The sequence below is a fragment of the Acanthopagrus latus genome, chromosome 15, assembly GCF_904848185.1.
Source record: "Acanthopagrus latus isolate v.2019 chromosome 15, fAcaLat1.1, whole genome shotgun sequence".
Taxonomy (NCBI): domain Eukaryota; kingdom Metazoa; phylum Chordata; class Actinopteri; order Spariformes; family Sparidae; genus Acanthopagrus; species Acanthopagrus latus.
This window is the reverse complement of record NC_051053.1, coordinates 23,998,586-24,023,452: the sequence shown is the minus strand read 5'-3', so window position 1 is coordinate 24,023,452 and position 24,867 is coordinate 23,998,586. Positions and strand designations below refer to the sequence as shown.

Below are 24,867 nucleotides of genomic sequence, written 5' to 3'. Positions count from 1 at the left end.
TCTCATTTCAGATGTGCGGGGAAATAACGGTTCACATTTGGTGTCTTTTTGGTTAGACATTATGATTATTTTTCTTACCGCTGCCTGCGACGGCCTGGGCCTCGATTTCATTAGCTTTCCTCTTGGCCACATCTGCGAGCACCACCTCGCCCTTATCGCTGGCAACATAATGGAGGTCCTTTGAAGGTAATGCAAGAAAGAAAGAAACGTGAACGTTAATCTAAAATGAATCTAGGCTCCGATGACAATAGGGTTTTTTTTTTTTTTTTTTTTTTGAGGGGTGGGTGGGGGGGGGGCGGTGTTTTGGCGGGAGAAGGAAGAAACAGATGAAATGACAGGGAAAAAAAAAAATGAGCCGTTTGAAGCGAAACATCAGAAAGAGCACCGGTTGGATGAAATGCCGGTTCCTCCAAAAACTTTGAAATCAGCCCCCTCCCCTCATACACACACCCTCGTCTCCCTGGTTTTGAACTAGGGAGGATGTTATCTGTCACATTTCAAAAGTGGGAGAGGAGGCGAGGGACTGTTCACCTTTCAGAAACGCTGGTATTCTGTCTTTATGGAGAAACATATCCAGCCGAGCACATTACTGTATCAGCCCGCGACAATATTGGAAACAGCGTGTATCCTCTGTATCTCCCTGTTTGAGTCTTGCAGGGCCATAAAGAGAGATAATATTGCTAAATGATGTCTGAGGGTGGCTGATTTAAAGCTCAAGGCTGCCATACTATTCATTAACAACCACACTGCATCAGACAGCTGATCCTGTTTTAAAGGTGCTTGCAGGCTACGAGCGAGGCTGAGGTCAGTTCATCTGTTTAAATACATGAGTAACAGAAATGAATTCTCAAAATGTAGTCTTAATAATTAGATTCAATTCAATTCGAATCCAAATCGTTTTTAGATTTGAATCTAAATTGTCTTGTGAGGGACATGAACTCCATACTGAGCTAATTCTAATTCGGTTTTCAGTAGGAGCTCCAGGAGTTATATCATCTTTAAATCAGTCTACGTTACTGTGACTGATACTGTTTTATGAAGTAAAATTGGTTTCGTTTGAACAGACTGTATCCTGATATGAAAATTTACAGCATGTGACAACAATTGATTCAGAGTTAAAATTCAGGACATGTGCTCAAAAGAAGATCTAAAAAGCATCAATGACCATCAATAAATTACATGTTTCTCAGTCTGGGAAACAAAAGAGGTCAAACCTCTGTGCAGAAAAGAGTTTCAATGGTGATTACAATCATTTTTTAAAAAGACAGCTGCTAGCTGAGGAGGGAGTACAGGGAGGAAGAAGGATATAAAGGGGGAAAAGTTTGGTCAAACAGCTGTAAAGGAAATCAAAAATCCAGTGAAGCCTGTCAATAACCAGCAGTAAGGCTGGAAATGAGCTGGTCAGTGCCCAGTGTGAATGAGTGGCCTGGAGTGGAAACAGTCTGAAGGAACACAACAAACATACTGTTGAAAATAGAAATATATCTCCTCTATGAATGTTTTTACTCTGCACAAAGAGTCCTGAGTCTCTTTCCTGTATAGACGTCTGAGTAACTGTCTTTTTGTTCATACATCATTTTTCTCTCATTTCTCTCTCTTTTGGTTCCCTTGAGAAGGCAGCTGCCCTGGCACATTTCTAAAATATATATTTTTTTAAATAACGGATAGCTTTGATGACTTTATTTTGAACCGCTGTGAATTTTCTCTTTAACTTTGACTTGTAAGAATAAACACTACACATACTGAAGCACAGCAAACCATTAAAAACATATAAAACATGCAAGAAGAGTTGCGCTCTTGTTACCCAGAATCCAAATCAAATGCCGTAATAAGAACAATTCGAAAAATAAGCTGAAAAAAAAAAAGGCTGCAACACTCAACCTTTTAAATTGATTGAACAGAAAGTAAATCACACCCTCATCCTGGCACCCAACGAGGGGCGACCCAGGGTTGCAGGGTTTCCTCAGGCTGAGAGCAGGGCCCGAGGGCCCATCAAAGGGTACAGCGTGTTAAGAAAAGTCTTCCGCCTCAGCGACATCACAGGACATCAGTGCCGTGACTCAGGGCTCGCCATGGATAACCCTCAGCTGGCTAAAGCCAGCCCCCAGCTGAGCCTGCACCCGGCTCTAATACCCCCATATTGTAACCCAGCTTTTGTACCCCGAGAGTGAAAAAAAAAAAAAAAGAAAAAGAGGGGGGGTGCTGGTTTCCAAAAGAGGTGGGGAGCAGAGAGGGATTGAGGCAGGGAGAGAGGGGGAGTAAAAGAGAATGAGAGAGAGGTGCTGAAATTGAAGAGTATGAATGGGAACAGATTGGGTAATTATAGTGTGGTGCCTGCCCTCTGTGGCGACGAGTTAGGAGGAAATGTGAAAATGGCCGACAACAAAATGGCCTCAAAAGAAGCTAAATCGGCTCCCAGGACTGAGGTGGCTAATTCAGCCGCTGTAAACGAGGACATGGCCCCTCAATTAGATATGAGTGAGGCTTCCTAATTGATAACAAACAGAGCAGCGGAAGATTAAAACAGGCGAGGAGGAGAACAGGCTGAAATGACAGTGAGGTGTGTGTGTGAGCGAGGGAGAAGAAAGAGCAGCGAGATGATGAACAAGACATAAAAGAAGTGAGGAAGGCGAAAATTCACAACAAGGGTTTTTCATGTGAGAGAGAAAGAGCGAGCGAGCAGCGGGGAGAGAGAGATTGTATGACAGACAGAAGAGAACAATATGAACATTTGATGCCGGGGCGCTTTATTCCAGCTTAGCTCCTCATAATACTGTCTGAATCTGGAGAGAGGGACCCAGAGAAAGAATAAACGAATGAAATGAGAGAGGGAGAGACACAAACTGAGAACTAAGAGAGGGAGAGAGGGAGAGGAGTATCAGCCCGACTAAGAAGGGATAACAATAATACTGCATATAAAACCATCAGATATTACACCTCTTATTCCCCGACGCTCAAACGCGACACTAATCTTATTTATATAAGAGCTTTAGGGGTTGCAGCGCCTGATAAAGAGGGGCGTTTTAGTGGGCCAGTTTTGGGGAGTAGAGCAGAGGCGAGGGGGGGGGGCGGGGGGGAGTAGGTGGTGGACACTAAGAGCCCGATATTGACTGATATTTGGGTTACCTCCAAATAAATGAGGGATTAGGTTAACTGGCACACAGCAGCGCTTACAACACATTAATAGACGGGCTTATGTCCGCATGTTTGCAGTCTGTTGGTTACTGTCAAACAGGATCGATGGGGAGAACATATGTGAGCGTTCAGCGTGGATTTGTACTTTCTTTAAGGCGTTTTTACTGAGAGATAGAAGCTCAAACTGCAGCACACTGACTCAGAGTTTGACCTTTGGGGTTTATGACCATCATGTGTAGATGCGATGGCTGAGAATGTTTTTATTTTTTTAGGGAGAATTCTTGCGTATGTCTGGAAGTTTTATGATTATTTGTGGATTTTAATATTTATGTAAATTCCTGTCAACATCGCAGAGAGGACGGGAAACAACCTGTTGCATTTGTTGTAGAGAGTTAATAAGAATAGTCTCGACAGCAACAGCAACATATTCCAGTCTGCCTTAAATGTCTGACACAGTTTGTGGTTATACTATCACCGTGTTTGATGGAAGAAAATCAGCTCCTGCAATCGAAAATTAGATTTACACTCATCCAGACTTGTTTGTTCCTCAGTCTCAGAGTTTTGCTTGTAGTCAGGTCTCAATGTTCCTGAGAGGACAAAACACTGATGGCTAAAGAGACTTATTCATAATATCTGATGTGAAATACAGTATGTTGTAGACTTGGTTTTTGTTGTCTGGCACACAAGTCAAATTTCAGAAGGAGTTTTTGACACTAAATCTAATCAAATACGTCTAATTCTGCCTGGAAAATTATTACCAGAGATTCAAAAAACAATAGGGAAATGAGGTTACACACATTTATGTATAATTAAGTATACTCATGATTTATGATGACTTATTTGGAAAATATCTCAGGCAAATGTGGCATCATCTGTATTTTAATCCAGAACTATTAGTCCAGGAGAATCAAAGCAGATATGTTATTTTGGTAATAAAGTGATTCAAGGAGTTCTTCTTTGCTAAAATCATTCAGTTGAATCAAAAATTGTCTAGAAAACTGGACGTGGATCCACGTGGGCACAAGCATGAAACAATTAAAGTACATATTCATTCAACATTAAACAGTTAACATAATCCCTGGACATTTGCTGAACCTACACACACACACACACTTGTTTCCTAGCACACCTGTTATCCAGGAGCATTGTGTCTGACTAACACTTCTATCGGATACGTGTTAAGGACTTAACGTTTTAATAACGCTAATTGCTCATCTGAGCGACCACAATGAGCTGATTGCCGAAAGACGTGCGATACCTCCTCCTCCTCCAGCGCTGCCATGCCCGGCGTCAGATAAGGGAGGTAGGTAGGGAGTGAACCCAACAGACACAGCTTGCCTTACTACTAGAATATCTAACAAGAAACAGTACAAGCTCTCATTGGGGAACAAAAGAGTCGGCATCAGATTCGGCTATCACACAATTTGATTTAATTAACGAGCTACATCAAGAGCCAAAGACCCACGAAGAAGAAGAAAAAGAAAAATGGGCAGGGAGGTGGAGAAAAAAAAAACAAACTTGTCGTCTGCTTGACTTGGCTGACGAATGACCTAATTGGTTACATTATCAACTCATTATCAAAGGCTAATTAGGGAGCTACAGAGCAGCGCCAATTATGAAAAAAAAAAAAAAATGCAAACGACTGAGTAACCCCCTGCAACTACCTCTACATACACCCCCTGCAACCTCCACCTCCGCCTTCGCCAAAACACCCCCCTACCAGCAATTCCTCCTCCCCCTCAATTTAGCCCGACACTAAAGTGTTTCATTCTAACAAAAGGTTGGAAAAAAAAGGCTTGGAGGGCCTCTATTGTTAGATAGGAAACAATGGGGCTTGAAGGGGTGGGGGTCTGGTGATAAAGGGTGGGGGTATATCATGCTGGGTATTTCCAGGAGAGGTGAGTCGTGCACGTTATCTATGTGTGTGTGTTTAAATGAGAGCATTTTATCAGGTCGATGGTGCGTTATCGAGTTCTTGGGGCAAGTCTGGAAGTTAAAAAGAGTTTGGTGAAGCTGGGGGTTGCCCTCATTAACCCCCTCAACCTCAACTCAATCAGCCGACCAGCAGGTTAAAGTAACAACACAACCTAATTAAAGCAAAGGGCAGAGCAAGAGGTGAAATGTCAACGTCCTCTTTCTCTCCGTCGCTCTCCACAGATGATGAGCTGCTGCTCTCTTGGTCACTGGGGCAAAAAAAAAAAGAAAAGTGCTTGAAATTGCTCTTGTAAGTGAGAATTAACTGATAACTGTGGTTATTATCTTCTCTTTTGAAGTCCAAAAAACATTTCCAGAACATCGCAGCAAAACAGTGTTGCAGCATTCACAAAAACAACTGAAACGGATGGGGATTTGTTTTAAAAAGTTAAAAAACACTGATAATAAACATGAAATGGCTCCATGTCGCTCGTCCGGCATGTTCTCAGTCTCAAGAAGATGCAAAACAATTTGAAAAGAAAATATTAAGACCCTTTGAAAGGCTGATAGTGGAATTTCTATAAAATACCTTCAAAAATATCGACGTGCGATACCATGTTTGTACAGTGGGGGAAATTTGACCAAATGCTGAGGGCATAATATGTATTAAAAAGATCAATACAACAAAGTTTGAGTACTTTCTGTTAAAATAACAGCATCTAATTAATTAAAATCTGGAGGAGTAACTTGCTGTCAGAGAGAAGAGCATATAACTACAGCAGGTACCGCTGTATCGATAAGACAAAAAAGATAGAAATTCAGACAGACATTTTTTGACAACACTGCTGTAACTGAAACATCTGTTGACAGCTCAGGCTTGTTTGACCCAGACTGAATCGTCCTGATGTGGTTGACTCCACCCACAAAAGTTCAGTTCAAACCCAACGCAGAAAAATTATTCGCACACACGATTCCATCCACCTTTTCCTTTGTGCTCGTCTTCCGTTTCTCCAAAGTGACAGAACAAGACCTTCTCTCCTTCCTCTCTCTCACCCTTTCCATTTCTTTCCTCGCCTCGGTCATATAGCTTTCCATCTACACCCTCCTCCTCACCTCCCCCCTCCTCACCTCTCCGTCCCCCCCTCCCTTCCTTTGCGCTCTTTCAAGGTCCACAGGCTCGACTCCACCTTTTCAATTCGGCTTCCCAGCAGCACTACTTAGTGGGGAGGTAATTGGAACCAGTGCTATCAGTGTGATTGAGGGAGCAAGAGTAGTGTGTGTGCGTGTGTGTATGTGTGTGTATGTGTGTGTATGGGGGTCTGTATTAATGTCTAGGGTGTTGGTGAAGCATGGAGCAAAGGGGGCCCCATGAAAAAGGGGGTCAAACACATAGAAGAGCATTTCAGCGTGGAGTGGAAGAAAGAGCGAGTTAGAGGGAAGATGAGGGGAGAGAAGAAGGCCGAGCCGAGGCCATGGAGGTTGTGAAAAGATAGGGGCCCATACTGAGATCACACCTGCTCTCTGACACACACACACACACACACACACACACACACACACACACGTATGTATGGGGTACAGTGAGTGAACAATTAAAATAGGCTGTAAAGTCTTACTGCTGTATACATTTCCTGTTGTGTTTCTTCAGTCACTCTCTCCACTAATGCTAAAATGAACACTAAATACTGTTTGATAAAAGTACAGTTTCAGTCTGTTCTACTTGTTTCATTGCCTTGATTCTCATTATAACCATGAAGGATGATAATTCCTCAAAAATCTTATTTTGTTGATATCTTGAAAGTACCAACAGTCATCCCTTAATTGCTGTTATCGAGATATTTGGTCAAATATGTTGGGAGATTTGATTTTGAACAGTCGTAGCATCGATTAAGTGCTGAAAGTGCTATATATCGCCCAGCCAAACAAAGGAGTTTCAATGTTTACCCTCCCTTACATACCTGAAGTCAGGACTTTGTGTGCTGCTTTGTTGTTTCCCTCACCTGAGCTAGCAGACTTAACTAAGACTTGCTGTGTCAGTTGCTGTAAAAAGTAAGTTAGCCAATAGCAAGTCAGTGGGCGGAAGTGCCTGACAGGAGGTCTAGTACAAACAGTGAAAGGAAACTGGCTGTATTCTGTCTCTTGCTCTGCATTTTGGTTGAAAATGAAGCGAACAGAACATTGTTAACTCAGTTTTTAAAGGTGCTCTATGAAGAATAGCTTGCACCAAGACATTATAACTAGCTAAATTGAATTTTAAAGCGCAGTTATGTAATTTCTTTATGTCACAATCATCTACTCTGACCCAACAGGATCCACTCACCTCACCACAAAGCAAAACAATCCTACTTTTAGTCTACAGCTACTATTTCTGCCATTATTGTTGACAACAGGGAAGAGACGAGACCTTTAAAGCTTTCTGAGGCCTTTTCTGATGAAACTGTGTTAACTAATTTTCAAGACTTTTTATGACCTGCGATGACAGTTTGTGTTATATCTGATGATATAATTTTGCAACACTTAAAATTAATGTTTTTGTAATTTGAGTACATTTTGAGTGGCACCTTTTTCTTTCATTATATAAGCTCACAAAATCCTCAGATGGAGTGACTTAAAAAGATCCCACACTGATGCATTTCTACCAAAATGTCTGCAACCTTTTTGTCAAAGTGTCACATTTTTTGAAGACGGCAACTTTAATGAAATTTTCTTCCAACTCACCATGAATAAATCTCTGTCTTCTAAATCTACAGCGAGGAGGAAGGCCTTTTCAAAGCGCTGGTGTCTGCAGAGAGAAGTGGAGTCAGTTAAAGAGCAACATCCTGATAAAAAACAAAAAACAATCATCAAACTTAAAACACATACTTTGGTTGAAAATGGATAGATGGATAGGTCAGCGGTACACATTTCTTTCTTCCTTTAGTCTGCACACAGACACACACACCTCGATCCACACAAACCTCTGCATTCAAAACTGTCAATAATTGAACTGAGAGTAGCGGGTCCTCTTCCTATTATCCAGAATTAAAGCTGGGAGAGAGAGCGCTGTATCTCCCAGTACAAAACACCTCAACTTTCCCTGTCTAGAGCCAACATGAAACAAACAAACACACGCAGAGAGAGGAGGTGTGGGGGGCTTCCTTCATTTGATGTCGATGGAGAGAAAAAGAATGCAGGTAGGTGATAAGAGAGGAGAGGAGGAGGGATGCCAAACAACGCTCCAGCTCTGCTACACAGGAGCAGAAAGAAAGAGAGAGAGAGGAAGCGGGAGGTAATTGCAGGATGGAGAGCAGTAAGCAGCAGTGTGTGGGAACAACAGGGTCTATTTCAGTCAAACAGGCATTTCAAAAGGCTCTCATGGCAGAAGGGAAAATGAAACAACAGTCTAAACAGGTGCACGTGAGGTGCTTTGCCTTATGAATGACTCAAAGCTGCATCAGAGCGTGCGTGAGGATATTCAAAAGCTATTTTCTTTTTGGAATATTCAAAATAGCAATAGTGAGCGATAAATAGGCAGCATTAAATTGTATCTTCAATGGATGTCGTTTTCTGAAAGACGTTTTTTGGACAGTATTTCTTCCTCTGATTTTACACCCCGCGCTGATCAAATAAAATGTTCTGCTAATGTTTCAAAAATAGTGATTTATATTTAATTACACGTCTGTAGCTTGATGAAGGAACATGTGTGTATTTAAATGCATTTATCAGCAAGAGAGCTCTAAATATGGCTGTCTTTGACCTTTGACCCCACCCGAGGACAATGTTACAGTCTTAACTTCTTCCATGTGATTGAATTACAAAATAAATGTTGACAGATTTAAATCTGCTTCAGTTACTGAGAAAAAAATTACAGTAACTAATCAAGATGTTGGTGATTATAGAAGTGTTACACCTGAATCAGTTTGGGTAAAAAGCTCAAACTAGCTTTAAGAGCATTTTTACTTTCTACTTTCTGTCCTCAGCCACCGTATATCGTGTGTAAGTGGGCGTGTTATGGAGGAGGCGTGGTTTGGACTCTGCAGCTGCTTTACGTCCTCAGTTGCTAAGAAATGGCCAAGTTTTGTGGGAGCTCTCATTGAACCTTGAATTGATCGATATTTGTTTGTTCAGGACATATATTTTGTTCATTCACAAGGCTTCAATGTTATGTTTTATTCAGCTTTGTTGCCCTGTGAAAAAGATTTGTTGGAAAAGTAACGTCATAAATTACATTACTTTGATGAAGCAATTACAATAGTTACATTTTAAAGGGGCAAATACTAACTGTAACCTATTGCATTTCAAAATAACCTCTAAAGTCTGTGGAGTTATGCAAAAGAAGATCGAATAAGGACCATGGCAACAGGACAGAGTGGGTGGCGTTACCTGAGGAGGTGGTGAAAAAAGCGGCGGGCATACTTGCTGATTGGCTCCCTGTACTCAAGTATCACCATATCAGAGAGAGGGGCAGGTGGGGCATAAAACACACCCAGTGCTGCTTCTAGTTGGGCTACAGACAGAATAGAAACACACACACACACACACACACACACACACATGATAAAATAAATAACAATAGCATTCATGAGGTTTTAGTAGATGTGTGTTCACATCAAAGCACAAAAAAAACCTTTTTATTTCTGAAGATAATGAAGCTGGTTAAATCCCTTGCTTCGTCGCAATTCTCAGAGACGGAGCACATCCAGAAAAATAAATTCTAATTCACCGAGTGCTGATTAACAGCAAAAGATATAACAGGAACTGAAATGTTAATAAAAATCAAAGCACAATAAACAAAACATTCAGGACTGCTAAGCTAACATCACAACATTTCAAGCTGAAAACAAAACAGCCATTCTCTGGATCGGACTTCTCCAATGAGATTATTCCAAGTGTACAGAAATATCTGTAAAATATAATAAATAAGATGTAAATAAATAAGTAAAATGTCCCAGTGACCCACCCTCTCTCTCTGCATTCAGCTCCAGCCTCAGCAGGTGGTTGGTGATCGAACTCAGGCCTCGGTAGCACTCGTCTCCCATGATGCTCCAGTCCATGGCCTCCAGGACGCCCAGCGCCTCTCTGACCTGCCCACACCGCAGCCGCTGCTGCAGCAGCTCACCTGGACCCATCTGGCCTCCAGTCAGAGCCCCTGTGTCACATGGAGACAGAGCTTGGTTTTACTTTATTATTTGATGAGATAAAGTAGAGCGAGGATTAAAAAAACGTCATGCACCAGGATCCCACTGATTCTTGTACCTTTCACACTGTATTCTTTGGTGAAATGTTCATATTCAAATAAACGAAACAATGACTTTTTGTAGACCAAAATCAATTTACAGCAGAACCAGATAAATTCAGACGTGTCTACCATCAACAAAAAGAAATGCATGAGTTATGTGTTATGGCTGTATTATGAGATTAAAAATGTATACCAACACTGTCAACAAAAATGTAAAATTATTTCAGAAGATTTTCATTTTATGTTATTTTTATTTCACTTGACTCCGTTAGTATGAGTTTACATTTCAAACATCAACAAAAATGATCTAATTAATGTGTTTTGGGCTTAATATTTGATGTATATTTATAAAATTAGAGCATAATGGTCTCAATGTGCCAAAAAGTACAGTTTCCTCAGTTATGTTTAGATCATTTCTCTACATTTTATTCAAACATATTCTGTGAATGTGTTCGTGTGTTAGATCTTCACCTGAGATCTGAGATGTCTGTTGAGAAGATGAGAGGAATGACCGGAGGTGATTGATTATGCCTTTGTTTGTGTGTGTGTGTGTGTGTAAGACTCGCTGAATAATGGAAGGGCAACGTTTTGTACCCTTCCCGTTAGTAGAGGTGTCTCATTATGTGTGTGAAAGGGCAAAGAGGCATGAGTTGTTTTTTTGTGCACTACTTTAGTACATATACGGGAAGGTCAGGTGTTGAATGCCAGGGGGTGATCATTGCCTATTGTTAGAGGATCACGACGGTGCCACAGCCGAAATAATCACTGGTTTATTTTGGGAAAGGCTGACTGGAGGAGTGGAAGCTAAAGCACCAAACAAGTACGATAACGAGCGAGTTCAAACTTGTGCCGTACAAAACGCTGACATTAGCTAACTCACAGTTCTGGACAGTGTGGATGATCACTGACAGCAGTACTGTCAGTGGGCCAGGCTGCAAGCGGGCAAAGTCACCACTGACTCCTGTTTAATTAATTGAAGAAGTTGTGTGTGTGTGTTCGTCTGCATGTGTGTGTGTGTGTGTGTGTGTGTGTGTGTGTGTGTGTGTGTGTGTGTGTGTGTGTGGTGTACAGGCAATTAAAATGACAAGCTGGCAATTAGCAAGCCCCCAAATCCCCTAAAGAGTGGGCTAATGTGGCTAATACATCAGCTGAGCGTGCTGCAGTTTGTGTGTGTCTACGTTCTTGTGTTTGTGTGTGTGACTGTGAGTGTAGGGGTCCCTGAGCTGGGCGTTAACGTCAGCTCTGAGCTAACTCTGCGCAGAGACAATGGATCATTGTGGTGGCAAGGACAAGTCTCCCACACCTGTATACGCTAACGTATTTGACCAGCGTCTGTGTAATGAGACACAAAACAACAGCGAGTGTGAGCCGGAGCAAACAGAAACAGAGAATTTGTTCTCATCACAAGGAGATTTCAGGGACAAAACTACTGACAGAGTATTAAAGTCTTCAAAAATATAAAAGAACTGGCATTTAAAACTGTAATATTGTGGAACAATCATTCAGTAAATCACAGTTAGTTTTAATTTTGGGCGATCAGGCTCCTTTGAAAATAAATAATTTTAATAATTTCTAATAGCTGCAAAACTAGTCAATTAAAAATAGTCGGCTGAAGCTGAAATCATGCCTTGGATAGACTCGACTTCATAAAAGAACTTTATGAATGAGGTCTGCCTACAAATAAGTCAGCACCAGCTTATGCAGCGTGTTATATATTACCTCTTCGGCTGCAGAGTAAATATTTTCTGCTTTAATTTGTAACCAAAAACACAAGTATAAAGATTCATCGGCTTGGGCTTTCAATCACTTTCTATTTTAGTATGTAACAGTTACGTAACTCTTCTATAATCGCCAACAATATTTCATAAATTCCCATCCCGACCACAAGTAAAAGACAATTTTCTCTGCGTGTTGTGCAGCACATTCCCTGGTCTGCCCTTCCACAGTCTATACCGGTGCAGGCCCAGCCGCGGCCAACGTGTGCCCAGATGAGATAACTCGGTGCAGGCAGGAGGGTGGGGGTGGGGGGGCACCGGGGAGGGCTGCCTCCTATGGAAAAAAGAGAACTTGGAGCTTGGCCAAGTCTTTCTTCCTCGCCGCCTCCCGACTCACTCCTTCTGTCATGTAGCGGGCCTTATGAAACAAGTCAATACAGAGAAGGAGCGCAAGCAAACAAACAAATGAGTTGGAGTGTGTGTCTGTGTGTGTCTGTGTACGTGTGTGTGTGTAGAAGCACAGAAATAGAAGAATACACACACGTGTGTGTGTGGGGGGAAGAATTATCATGGAGAAAAGACGTGCAGTGACTTACTTCATCAAAACCTTGGCAGACGATCAGAGGAGAGGAAGCTATTGTTGGAAGACACCCTCCCCTTTCCCTATGCACACAGGCAAACGCAGTTGAATACACACAGTCACACACACACACACACCCTCAAACACACACCAACTCAAATGCACACAATCTTCTACCTTCCTCCACCCACCCCCGCACTCTTGCTTTCAAACTTCAGCAGAGAGCTGCGTGCCACTGTCACATCTTCTTTCCAAAGTCACAATTAAAGACGGCGAATGTGTGTACGTGAGTTTGTGTGTGAGTGTGTTAAAGGGTGAGGTGGCTGCTTCGGAAAAAATTTTGATTGGCAAACTTTATCTGGGGGCCCCGAGGGACTGCGCAGTCACTGTAAACGATTTATCGGAAAAATGCATCCCAGAATGCACCTGGGGGGCTCTTGCCCCGGGGCGATTATTGAATGACCTCTGAGAGCGTGACTCCTGCTAACCTTCCCGCCCGTCAACAAATTAACTTCCCTCGGCAGTGGAGAGGTCGAGCCGTTCAGCAGCCATATTTACACAGTGGGGTTCAGATACAGTGTCAGATCCAAAACAGAGGAAGAGTCTCTGAAGGAAGGAGGGCACCTTCATCAGGAGGAGATGATGATGATGATGATGATGATGCAGCCAGTCCCTGGATGGAGTGTTCATTAAAGCGTAGTTAAAGGCTTGTTGATGAGGTGACGAAAGATTCATACATGTCCCTCCAGCTTACAGCCGTCTACAGACTTGTGTGTGAAAAGAGATTTTGTTTAAAGAATTGCAAATGTTTACTCATATTTAACTTCTAGCACTTAGTGCATAAACTCCTGTAGGCAACTCACAGGGCAGGGCATTAATCAATTTGTCGATTAAAGGGTAACTCCACCATTTTTCCACATTAAAGTGTGTTAACAGGTCTTGATGAGTACGACTACATACATGGATAACATAGGATGAGGCTTTTTTTGTCTCTAAGGGAAGCTGCACTTATAACTCTAGTTATGTCACTCAGTGGCTGAAAAGGAAGAACAATGAGTGGAATAAAAAAGGCTTTATCGATTTGATCACTTCTCTAAAAACTGTCAATAAGGAGTCCAACATTGTTTCAAACCTGGTGCCCACATTTCCCATAATGCAAATGATTTTGTTCACCATTTTCTGACATTTTATAGACTAAAGAATGAATGAGGGAATCAATGAAGATTACTTGCAGCCCTAATTTTGAGTTTTGTCTGATCCTATGAAGGTGATCAGAGTTCAGGAGTTTGCTTGGAGCCTCTGCTCATCCATCTCCTACGAACCTGTCGTATGAAAAAGATGTGTGAAGTTTTGTGACATTTTTCTGTTTTGAACCTAATTTTACCCACCTAGTCTGAATCTTAAGGCTGCCAGTGGTCCTCCATGAAGGGCCAACATCAGGATGTCAGTCCCCTCTGGTCCACTCTCCAGGCTGGTCCCCCACCACAGTCCCTGCAGGCCTCCACTGCAGCGCAGGTGCTGAGCTAGTCGTAGCGTAGCAGCTGAGGCAATCTCCTCTGCTACCAGAGCCATGCTAACAGGTGCCAAGCCCACATCAAAGCACATCAGCTCCCCCTGCCCTCCCCCAACCATGACCAAGGCCCCAGCAGGGTGCCAGGTGAGGAGCAATGGAGTTACAGGACAGGAGGCCAGGAGCGAGACCCCTCGTCGCTGGTCATACAGGACCAGAGAGGAGTCACTCAGTCCCAGAAGAAGTGTGGCCTCATGGGGGTGACGTGAGCAGGAGACGGGATGGGACGGTAGCGGGATACGGGTAACGGACAGGCGGCGCAGACGTTCTCGGGCACTTTCGTACACACAGGTGTCAGCCCAGGATCCCTCTCTGGAACCTTGGGGTCCGACAGGTAGCTCTACTGTCAGCAGCTGGTACGGCTGGAGCAGGCTGAAGCGACAGTCCAGGGGATTGCCTTCTGTCCGGACAGATCTGAGGACCTTTCAGAGGGAAGAAATGCAAAAAAAAGAGAGTGATTCAAAGACTGATGCTCATCTGAACATCCTCATTATAAATCATGTGACAACAACGCAGAAAAAAGATGTTGTTATGTATAAACTCTTTTCTCTTTTAAAAACGTTGGCAGCATGCCCTACTCACTAACCCATTTTATCATCCTGCACCAAACTGCCACACTAATTGTAAGCTGAAGGTATAAAACTGTAAATATTTTACTTTCGAGCTTAGATTTATAATCTAACTGAGCAACTGTGCGTCTCTTTTTAGTCATACTACCCATGGTCCTCCCAGATGATGAATACTGTTGACTTTGTGGGTCCTCTAACTTTTTCTCAGTAGCCACCATTTGTGTTTTTGAGTGAAATATCTCTACTTTGAGTAACATGTGGTAGAGTGCATGTGAGAGAAAGACAAACAGAGAAATGAGTAATACCATGGCAGCAGCCCCAAACCCCCTGGAGATGGAAGAAATGGAGCCCTCCACACTGCTCATAAACACACGGCTGTCAATCAAGACACCTAATGATAAGAGCTCCATTTTAACTCAAGGTCAACAACATCTTCTCCCTGAGCATGCCACGGCTTGGCACCCAGCACCCGGCGATAAACAACCCCCTCTGTTTACCTGCGCAAAGAGCCAAGAGCTCAACACTAGACACGGCGAATGACAAGAAACAAGCCCTTTTCAATATTAAGAGGATGATACATGAGGAAAGCTCTGAATTATTTGACCGATGGTCATATATCCAGAAATTTGTATTATTCTTTATTGAACCACAACCAGTTGGTGGGAGTGGGCACAATGGCCCCGCTAAGCAAGCAAGCATTGACACCGACGGAGATAGGCCGTGTCACGGGTGGTACTGTCGATAAAACACCCACAAGGGACCAGGAACAGTAGGTGGATGACAGGAGACAACAGCCAGTACTAAACAGCAGCCCAACAGTTCCACAGTCGCTAACGGAGCTTTTTAGGAGGGATTTCACCTTACCAAAGCCTCTATCAGAGCCCTGCATTGACCGTGGCAGCTTTGGCTAAATGAGCCCATTTCTTTTCGCCGTGCAGACAGAAAGAGGGATCTGCTGCCTGCCTGCCTTCCTTTCCTTTCACAAAGCTGCCCGGCCCAGTTTTTTGGCAGGGATTGCCAAAAAGGGACTTAGAGGGAGGAAGAGAGGAGTTTTTTTGCCTGCCCATGGTCTACAGCAGGAGAGAAGCAGATGACTGTCCTCCTGAAAGCTTTTTTTTTCCTCTCCATAATCCCCCAGAGCTAGCTCCTGCTGCTCCCCGGGGGGTGGGTGCTGTGTGTGCCTGTGTGTGTTTATTTGCGGCAGCAGGCGTGAGGGGCTCAATTCATGTACGGGGTGGGGATCCTTGGAATGGCGCGGTTCTCTGGATAGCTACATTTCCACAGGGACAAAGTGACAAATGCATTTAATAAACTTGCACACAAAACACATTGCGGGCGAGGGTCCGGCGAGTCCATCCCACAGAGTGCTGTCACAGGAATCACAAGACCTACTTCAGTTCCACCGACCCTGACCCCCCAACCACATCTCATCCTCTCAGCTTTTCATCCCATGCCCGGCTTGCTAGTGCCCGCTGCCCGCTGCGCCAGCATGCCACCATGGCACCATCTGGGATGAGGGGCAGCTGATTCAGCTCTGCCTCCCCTGATAGGTGACCCTCCAAGGAAAGGAGAAGGGGGACAGTGTCAGCTACTCCTCAGAGGCAACAAGTAAATACTGTGTGGATTGGTTCAACCAGCATCAACCAAAAATGTCAAGTTCAAGATGAATTTATGTTTGGTCTTGTTTTTATTTTGACAAAACACAATACACGATGGGGGAAATTAACACATGTTCAACCATTGTTCACAAATTTAGTTAAATAGCCCTTAAAATATGCTGCAGTCTTCACCACATGTAGGTATTTACTCAATTTTTTGGGTAAAATTAAATGACAATATTAATTGTCATAACAGCATTACAATCAGGATTACTGATTTATAGCTTGGCTGACATTTTATTTATCGACAAGAAACTTAGCAAAATCATTATTCCATAAAAGGCATCTCTCTTATCATGATAATGGGATATCTAATTTGGGGATGAAACCTCAAAAAATAGTGAAAGCAAAGGGAAAGATTTACATAACTTTGTGGGCATACACTTCTAGATTTGTATGAAAAGATAACATTTAACAGAGTTGTCCGAGTTAATTTACTTTTCACTATAGTTAGAGAAGTATGAGGAGGCAGGCCTATTTGGGCACTGCAGCGTTGTGTGTTTTACATGTTTTACATCCAGTGCAGACTGAGCAAAAGCAAGCAAAAGGCCCATGATGCAACACGGTTGATTGCAAAATTAGAGCATGGTACTCTCATTTTGTCAGGTTTGAATCTTTGAAAACAAACTCTAAAACCGCTCATGCCGCTGTACGTGATAAACTTTAGGAACATCAAAACTTAATATAGCTCAGTCTCATGTTTAGTTTGCTGTGAGTGGTTTTGGGTGCTTTACTATAAACCCAAAAATCGTTCTGTTAAACAGCAGCAGGGAATGAGAGGATGACTAGAGAGGACAGTTTTCAACAATTTGCACCTCTGTTTTAGAGATTGTTGTATGAATAAAGTCCAAACAATACATTCTGGAACAGCCATTTCTTCTGAAATACAGCATGCATGTGTCATTTTAATATATTCATAACAGCAAAGACTTGTTTGCCTGTGAACATACTGTTGGTTCTGAGAGCACAAAATACAAAAGATGATGAATAAGGTCAAGAGAAGGGAGTGAGCAAGCGAGTGAAAGGATGTGCAAGAGAGACTGAAAGAGAGGGAGACAGACAGACAGAAAGAAATATGCACAAAGGATGATGAGGAAGAGTGGGAATGGAGGTGAGTAGAGAGAGGAAGGAGGTGTGGAGACATGGAGAGAAAGATGCAAAGAGAGCAGAGACAGAGCGAGAGGAGACAGACAGAGAGAGAGAGAGAGAGAGAGAGAGAGAGAGAGGCCTCAAGTAAGTAGCTTTCTCCTGGTTATTGGTTTCAGTGACTGGTCAAAACTATTCTTCTCCATTCTTCTTGTCTCTCTCTCACCAGCACCTTTTTTTCCCCTTCGTGGCGTGAAAGATAAAGCGGACGGGCCCAACTGTGTGGCTGGCCCTTGTTCACAGCAGTGGCCTTTTGAAGCCAATTTTCCAGCTCACGGAGCAGAGAAAGACAGGGAGAGACGGGTGGAGAGAGAGAGAGAGAGAGACGGAGGGACTCGGAGGAGAGTCGAGGGATGAAGGGATGTGGGGTGTGGAGGGAGGGGTGGTGGTGGTGGTGGTGGTGGCACTGGGAAGTTTTAGGTGTGTGAATTAGGGTTAGTGTTGAGGTACTGATGTGAGAAAATGCACAGGCACAGCAGGATTACTAACCACAATATTCCTCACCACCTTAACTGTCATAATTGGTAGCACTGAACATAATTGTAGCACGGAGGGAACATTATTCACCAGACCTGAAACTGTAGCAGCCGTGTTTCCTCTGTGATTTTTACAAAGCAGTGGAGCTTGGGGGTAATTCTGCACTTTGGATTCCACACCCGACCCTTTCATGGTCCAAATTATGATTGGAGTGCATTGCTGAAAATGTTCTTTCCACTGTACATGCTTTAATTCTGCAGCTTTTTATGTTTTAGGGACAAAATGAGCCATTTTAAACTGTTAATTTAAACTCTAATACACTCGTAATCACAGCATTCTAGCAGTTGGGGAGGAGATTTATTTTTTACATATTCTATAGAAATTATTTAATTTAAGGATGTCTTTCATGGACAATCTGTTTAGTTTTCCTCTTGTTTTGCCTCACAGCACAGTGCTAAAGTCAAAAATAATTAAAAGACAACCGAAATCACACACGTGCAGATCAAACAACGGCAGAGAAACTGTTTGGTGACAGATAACAGGACAGTCATACGCTTTAAGGACAAAAAAGTATGTTCGTAAACATAAACACACATACAACTAAAAAAAAAAAAGCATAAAACATTCATCTGGTGTTTTCTTTTCATTAAGATTATTAAATTCCAGGAAAAGGTTTGTGTGTGTTGTGTTGTTTTGGGGGGGGTGGGGGGTTAAAGGAGGCTAAGCATGAAGGAAGGATAATTAAAAATGTTAACTGGCTGCATAAAAACGAACTATGTATGTGTTTTTCTCTCCTTCCCACCCTCCACCCCCCTGCGTGCCGTGGCTCCACTTATCAGCATGAGGAGAAGGGGGGGGGAGCATACGAATTAAGACCACATAGGGAAAGAAATCAGACTTTTTTAAATGCCGAGAGACTGGCTAGAAAATTGGCTTAGTGCGGCAGATAGCGAACTGAACAAAAGGAACATATATATGAGCTTGAAGTGATTGAAGTAGCTGGCGTCTCCCGATGTGTGCCCGGCGTTTGATTCCCGCCACGGCTCTTACATAAACTGCTCGCTTAATTTCACACCGTGCATCTGAAAAATGACAACAAACGCTTTCATTAGAGCGCGATGCCGCAGCCCCACGAAGAGACTTTAATGTTCTTGAAGCGTGGAGGAAGGAAGGAGGAGAAGGAGGAGAAGGAGGACTGGGGGGTTGGAGGAGACAGAGAGAATAAACTAGGTGAAGGAGTGTGATAAATGTGAAGAGCGTTCCAAAAACAAGAAGCGGAAAAAGCGACGAACAACATCTGCTCTGCTTATTTCAATATTCAAGTGCCCCCCCTAGCTCACATCCCTCCCTCATTCTCTCCTGCGTGAATTTGTTTTCCTCGCATGCAATTGGTAACGCTCATCTTTCCTCCCTCTCTCCCGTCTCTCCCTGCTGTGGTGAATATTTTGCATATGCTTACCGAGGTACACGGTACGAGGAGTTGAGTTAAGCCCGGTTCGGTAATTTGGGATCTTTCATCTGCTTTCGGCACAAGGCCAATCCTACGTTGACACAGAATCGGGTCACGGGTTGGGTTTTGCCAGAGGCCATAAGGATGTATGTCTAAGCGTGTGTGTGAGTGTGAGTGTGTGAGGATGTGTAGGCGTTCCCCTTCACGCTGTACCACAGCTTAGCTCTCCTGCTTATTTCATATGGTGATGCACGGAGGTGCAACACAGAGGTGCCACCCTTGAGGTGACTAACGCACCATCCCCAATCCCATCCACGACAACACAGGTCTCCACTCAAAACAGCAGCTTTGGTGCCTCTTTCACTATGTGTCCTCACTCTGTGTGTGTGCCTGACAGCATGTGTGTGAAAGTACCTGAGAGTGGTTAGTGGCTTCAATGACACTGAAAGTATAAAAAAAATGTAACGCTAGGTTCTGTCTCATTTTCTCATTTCTTTACTTGTTTTGTCTTTAATTGTTCCCATTTCTAGTTGGGTTTAGCTGAGCTTGTTCACTCTAAAGTCTTGTGAAATGTGCTTGTATGAGAGCTGATGCAGAAAGCTTGATTCAACCTGAACGAGCCAGTGAGCAGGATCTTCATCTTACTTAAGATGGCAGAAAGTGCACCAAGCAGGTGAACTCTTTCACATGAAAGCAATGAGTAAAGGGTCACAATAATGGCATTATAAGTGAAGTCAGGACATTTCATTGATCCACAGTTAAGTCTACATTCATCCATCCATCAGCTGTCTTTAACTTGTTCGGGTCTGTGTCGCTGTGAGCAACCGTGTCCTGATCCTGGGAGATCTTAAGGTGTTTACAGGTCAGGTGGGTATGTCAGGTTCACAACATGTTCTGGGTCTGTCCCAGGGTCTCATTCCAGCTAGAACTGCCTTAATTATGTCCATGAGAGTTGTCTCAGAAGCATCCTGACCACATCACTTGAATGTGAAGAAGCAGTGGTTCTTATCTGAAGCTCCTACTCCTTTAAATACAGCGTAGATTTATGGAAACATGAGAGTTTCAGTTTTCATCATCAGCTTCCTCTACATTGCTACAGTCTGGTAGCATCAGTCCTACACTTCATCTTACTTGTGAAGAATACTTCAGTTCATTTGTTTTGGGCAGCAACTTGCTCCCAAGCAAAGGGAAAGGTAGAGGCTAATTTATACTTAATGTTAACAGATACGGACAGAGCCTTCTGTCTCTACTCTAGACAACAGTTCAAATGAGACCCGAACACAGGAAGGGGCAAGTTCTAAAAATTCAAGAACTTTCTGAGGAGAGATTATAGGAGTTTGTGAGAATCTGTATGATGTCTCTTTACCCGGGCACAGAGACAAACATTGACTACAGAACAGCTGTGAGTTGGATGATGACGAAGGAAAGTGGAGGTCTGTGTGAGACCGATTCTGTTGCTTAACATCCATTCCAAGGTGAAGGACGTGTGGACATATGAGGGCAGCGACAGGGAGAGGGAATATAAATGAGCCTTGAAGGTTTTGGTCTGTCCCCATGAGTTCATTAAGTTCTCTGGAAATTTCAAATTTGCACTCCACGGCTCCACTCAATGTAAAATTTACTGGTGCATACAGCACTTTCTTTAAAAGTCAATAATGACTTAATTTGCCTTTAAAAACAGCCACTAAACCAACTGATTTGTAGGTAGGTGTGTGTGTGTGTGTGTGTGGGTTACCTTGAGGCCTTCAGCAGGTGAGCAGCTGAGCAGGACAAGGTTGTTCCTGTGTGCGTCTGTGGGAGTCCAAGGCCACAGCTCGTCACCGGGCTCGTCCAGGTTCCACCAGCAGAACGCAACGTCCTGAAGACGGTTGAGACCGACGCGCCTGTGCAGCCTGCGACCCCGTCCACTCACGTCCACACTCAACACCTGAACATAACAAGACGTGACAAAAAAACAAGGAGTGTGCACTCTCAGCGAGAGAAAGAGAGAAAAACCAACACTGGCAGATACGCACAAAAGAGTCAAAACGTATCCTCAGAAGGAGGGGAAGTTATCAAAGTTTATTAACGACTCATCCATTTGGATTCACCCACCTGAGGAAACTTCCACATCTGTAGCCCCAAACATCACTCTCTCGTCCTTCCCCCATTCTGTTTTTGTTGATGTCTAAGGTTGTTTTTTATCTTCCATTATTAATGTGTACGCGTGTGTGTGTGTGTGTGTGTGTGTGTGTGTGTGTGTGTGTGTTTTGTTCTGTTGGGCTTGTTGTTTTAGTGATGTGCATATTTTTTGGAAGGTCCGCCACGCTCTACGGGCCACAACAAAGAGACGCACAGTAATGAGCTCTCGTGGCGCTTGGGGCGAAGAGGGGGGCCACGCACACTCACTAAGAAACACACACACACGCATACATGAATGCATGCATGTATGCACACAAATACACATGTACATACAAGTAGAGGCACTGATGTAAAAAGTCTATCAACACACACTTTTGTCAACACACAAAGTGCAGACACACACACACAAACACACCATTAAACAAACAGTGCTCTATCTAGAAGCATTTATAAAGCAGGTGAAATTGCAGGTCTTACACTGTGACCCCGGCTTTCATGTACACCACAGCTCATTCCCTCTTCACACACACCACACACACACACACACACACACACTAACAGCCACCAACACACACACACACACACACAGCGATTCCTATAATCATACAGGCCTTTCATACGCTCTATATCACCAGTCACACTCACAATACACCAGCTACCAGCATCAACGGCTCAGACGCACACATTAGCAAACACACACACACACACAATCATACGCACATGTGCCCATGACCTCTGTCACGGTGCAGAGGAGTTGTTGATGTTGTAAAATCAGGACTACAAAAAACATTCTCCTCAGTAAAAAAAAAAAAAAATGCATAAAAGCACAGAAACATGCAGAAATTAGTGAATCGACAAGCTGTACTGTATGAGAAGAGCAGATTTAAGGTTCAGTGGTCCATGTCTGCCCCTCTTGCCCCCCTGGGGGAAAGGAGGGGGGGTATTTGCTTTGGACACAAAAATACAGAGGCAAATTAAAATGATGGAAGTACATCTGATGATAAAGGGAACAAAGAGTTGCCCCTAACAGCTGAACGGGAGATCACTGACAGATTAGAAATGGAAAAATCTGAAAATCACTGGGGTTAATAACACACTCTATCTCTACCCCCCCTGCATGCCCCCTCCATCCCTCCATCCCTCCATCCCTCCATCCCTACCCATCTCTTCCCTCTTCTAGTCATTTTTTTCTGCTGGCGTTTGCTGGTCAGCAATAATCAAAAACCACTTTCTGTGGGCCGGATTAGTTTAGCCCCCCCCTCCAATGCCCCCCCCCCACACGCTCTCCCTTCTCCAGCTTAGCCCACTGGACCAGGGCGATGTGTATGTGCCTGTGCATGTGTGTGTGTGTTTGTTGTGGGGGGATGGGTAGTTGGGCGTGCGTGTGTACACGTGTGTGTATGTTGCAGGTTGCATGCACTTGCACTGACAGAGGTGTGGGATGTACAATATGGTGGTGGTGGTGGTGGTGTGGGAGTGTCTTATCAGGTCTCTGCTTCTGTAGACAGACGCACGGCAGGAACGATTGCTTTTATACACACCAACATGCACGCGCGCACACACCCACACACACCTTAACAAAAGGGCCTGGCAGTAATGTGATAATGCCAGGGTTAGCGGTTAGCCAGCTAGTGAAGGAGGACACAGTGTAGTTTTGTTTTGGGAGCGGGAAGAACGGAACGGCACATAATCAGACCTGTTACTAACACCTCCAGAAACACCTCCAGACCTGACTGCCTTCAATACCCACCTTTATGAGAGATTAAAAGACAGTAACAGGAAAGATGTAGAATTGGAGGCGACCTACGCTTTTTTAAACTCACACATTGAGCACCTGTTGTGCACAGAAATGGAAACAGACACTGAAAAAAAAGGCTCTTCATTTACAAGTTGTATCAAGCCAAATGCACAAGATATTTGGCTATAAAATCAACATGGAAATTAGGGTTGGGCTGATAGACAATGCCATTGTCTAAGGGCTAAAAGTCATTGACGACTGGACCTGTACCTCAGCAACACTGTCATTTAAAATGTGCTGTAATGCAGGGTTTTGTGACAGGGTTTTGTGACATGCTGCTCGATTCACTAATGTGACATCTCCATGTCCCATTTAACATTTTCTTAGCAAACAACGGTCCACATCTGTCTGACTTCTCTCTAAAAGAGAGAATATAACCCAAGACCAGCCGGTCAGGAGGGAATGCACAGCCCGAAGACGTCACTGTGTTTACCGGGGGACTACACGTCACAATCACCTGTGTTAGGAGGAGCTGAAAATGTGACAAGATGTTTTCTTGGCTGGGTGAAACAGCTGAAGGTTGCCATCAGAGCGACAGCGTTGGCTACAGTGTTGTGGTAACGAGCGACTCTCTTATGACATTGGTTTCTTTAGATTTAATATGTTGAGATGCTATAGATGTTTTCATTTAAAGCAACCAGATATGACCTGTTATACCAGAATTCAAAGTTTTTCATGATGGCAATTCTTGTATGTGACTGAATTTTTTACTCTTCATTTACTGTTTCCAGGTTTCCTTTGATCTCACGCAATAGATATGGAATTGAAAATACAAAAACAAATGTTGGAAATGTTGGCAGGTAGGATGAAGACAGGAGTTGGATATGGATATGGTATGACACCTGTCTAAGTTAACGCTCTTTTTTTGTCGCTGCTTTCTCTTGGTCTCCTCCTTTCGACTCTGACACGCTCTACTTTCTCTCTCTCACAAAACACCAACACATTACTCAATTACTCCTCACACTCTCATCAATGCGTTCTACTGTACCTTGATTTCAGAGGGCGAGAGTTTGTCTGTTCGCCTGCCAGTCTCTGGGGAGCCCTGGTTCTTTTGGTTGAGGTAGACTGCAGCCACTTGGCTCTGCTCCAGGAAGGACAGCAGAATCAGCCTGTCGCTCAGCACCGCTGGGAATGACATCACCACACCGGTCACTGAATGTCATGATGCCGAACAAACAACAACAGCCTATTGTAGAGGTGACATTCGCCAACTCCCTGCACAGGCGTACATCAAAAACAACAATTAAATATTCATTCTGATAATATTTTCTAAAAGTTCCCCTCTGTGGTTTCACTTCATTACACTGCAGCGCCATTAATAATTATCCTTCTTACACTGCAAAGTTTAGTTTAGATTAGTTTGGAGTGGCAGGACAGAAGTTTCAGTCTTTCTCAGTCTGCCTCTCATTCTCTCTCCTCTCCCTCACTACTTCTTTACTACTCTTTCCCCTTCACCTAATTCTCTCCTCTCCTCTCCACTGCCTCCCATACTCTTTGTATCTCTTTCATCCCCTGT

At 43.5% G+C, this 24,867-nt stretch overlaps 1 protein-coding gene across 8 annotated transcripts in view; it reads right to left on the bottom strand.

Annotated features, from left to right (window-relative positions):
• LOC119033544 (WD repeat containing planar cell polarity effector) overlaps window positions 1-24,867 on the bottom strand; it is a 71,295-nt gene that overhangs the window by 11,487 nt on the left and 34,941 nt on the right. For 7 of the 8 annotated variants that reach the window (XM_037123825.1, XM_037123820.1, XM_037123821.1 and 4 more), the window contains 7 exons: window positions 24,340-24,476; window positions 21,168-21,359; window positions 13,951-14,554; window positions 9,989-10,177; window positions 9,412-9,535; window positions 7,768-7,831; window positions 79-178 (listed from right to left, as the gene is read on the bottom strand). In XM_037123825.1, coding sequence (XP_036979720.1) covers window positions 79-178; window positions 7,768-7,831; window positions 9,412-9,535; window positions 9,989-10,177; window positions 13,951-14,554; window positions 21,168-21,359; window positions 24,340-24,476 — 1,410 coding nt within the window. The remainder of the gene's footprint in view (window positions 1-78; window positions 179-7,767; window positions 7,832-9,411; window positions 9,536-9,988; window positions 10,178-13,950; window positions 14,555-21,167; window positions 21,360-24,339; window positions 24,477-24,867) is intronic. The other variant, XR_005079274.1, reaches the window with a different exon arrangement.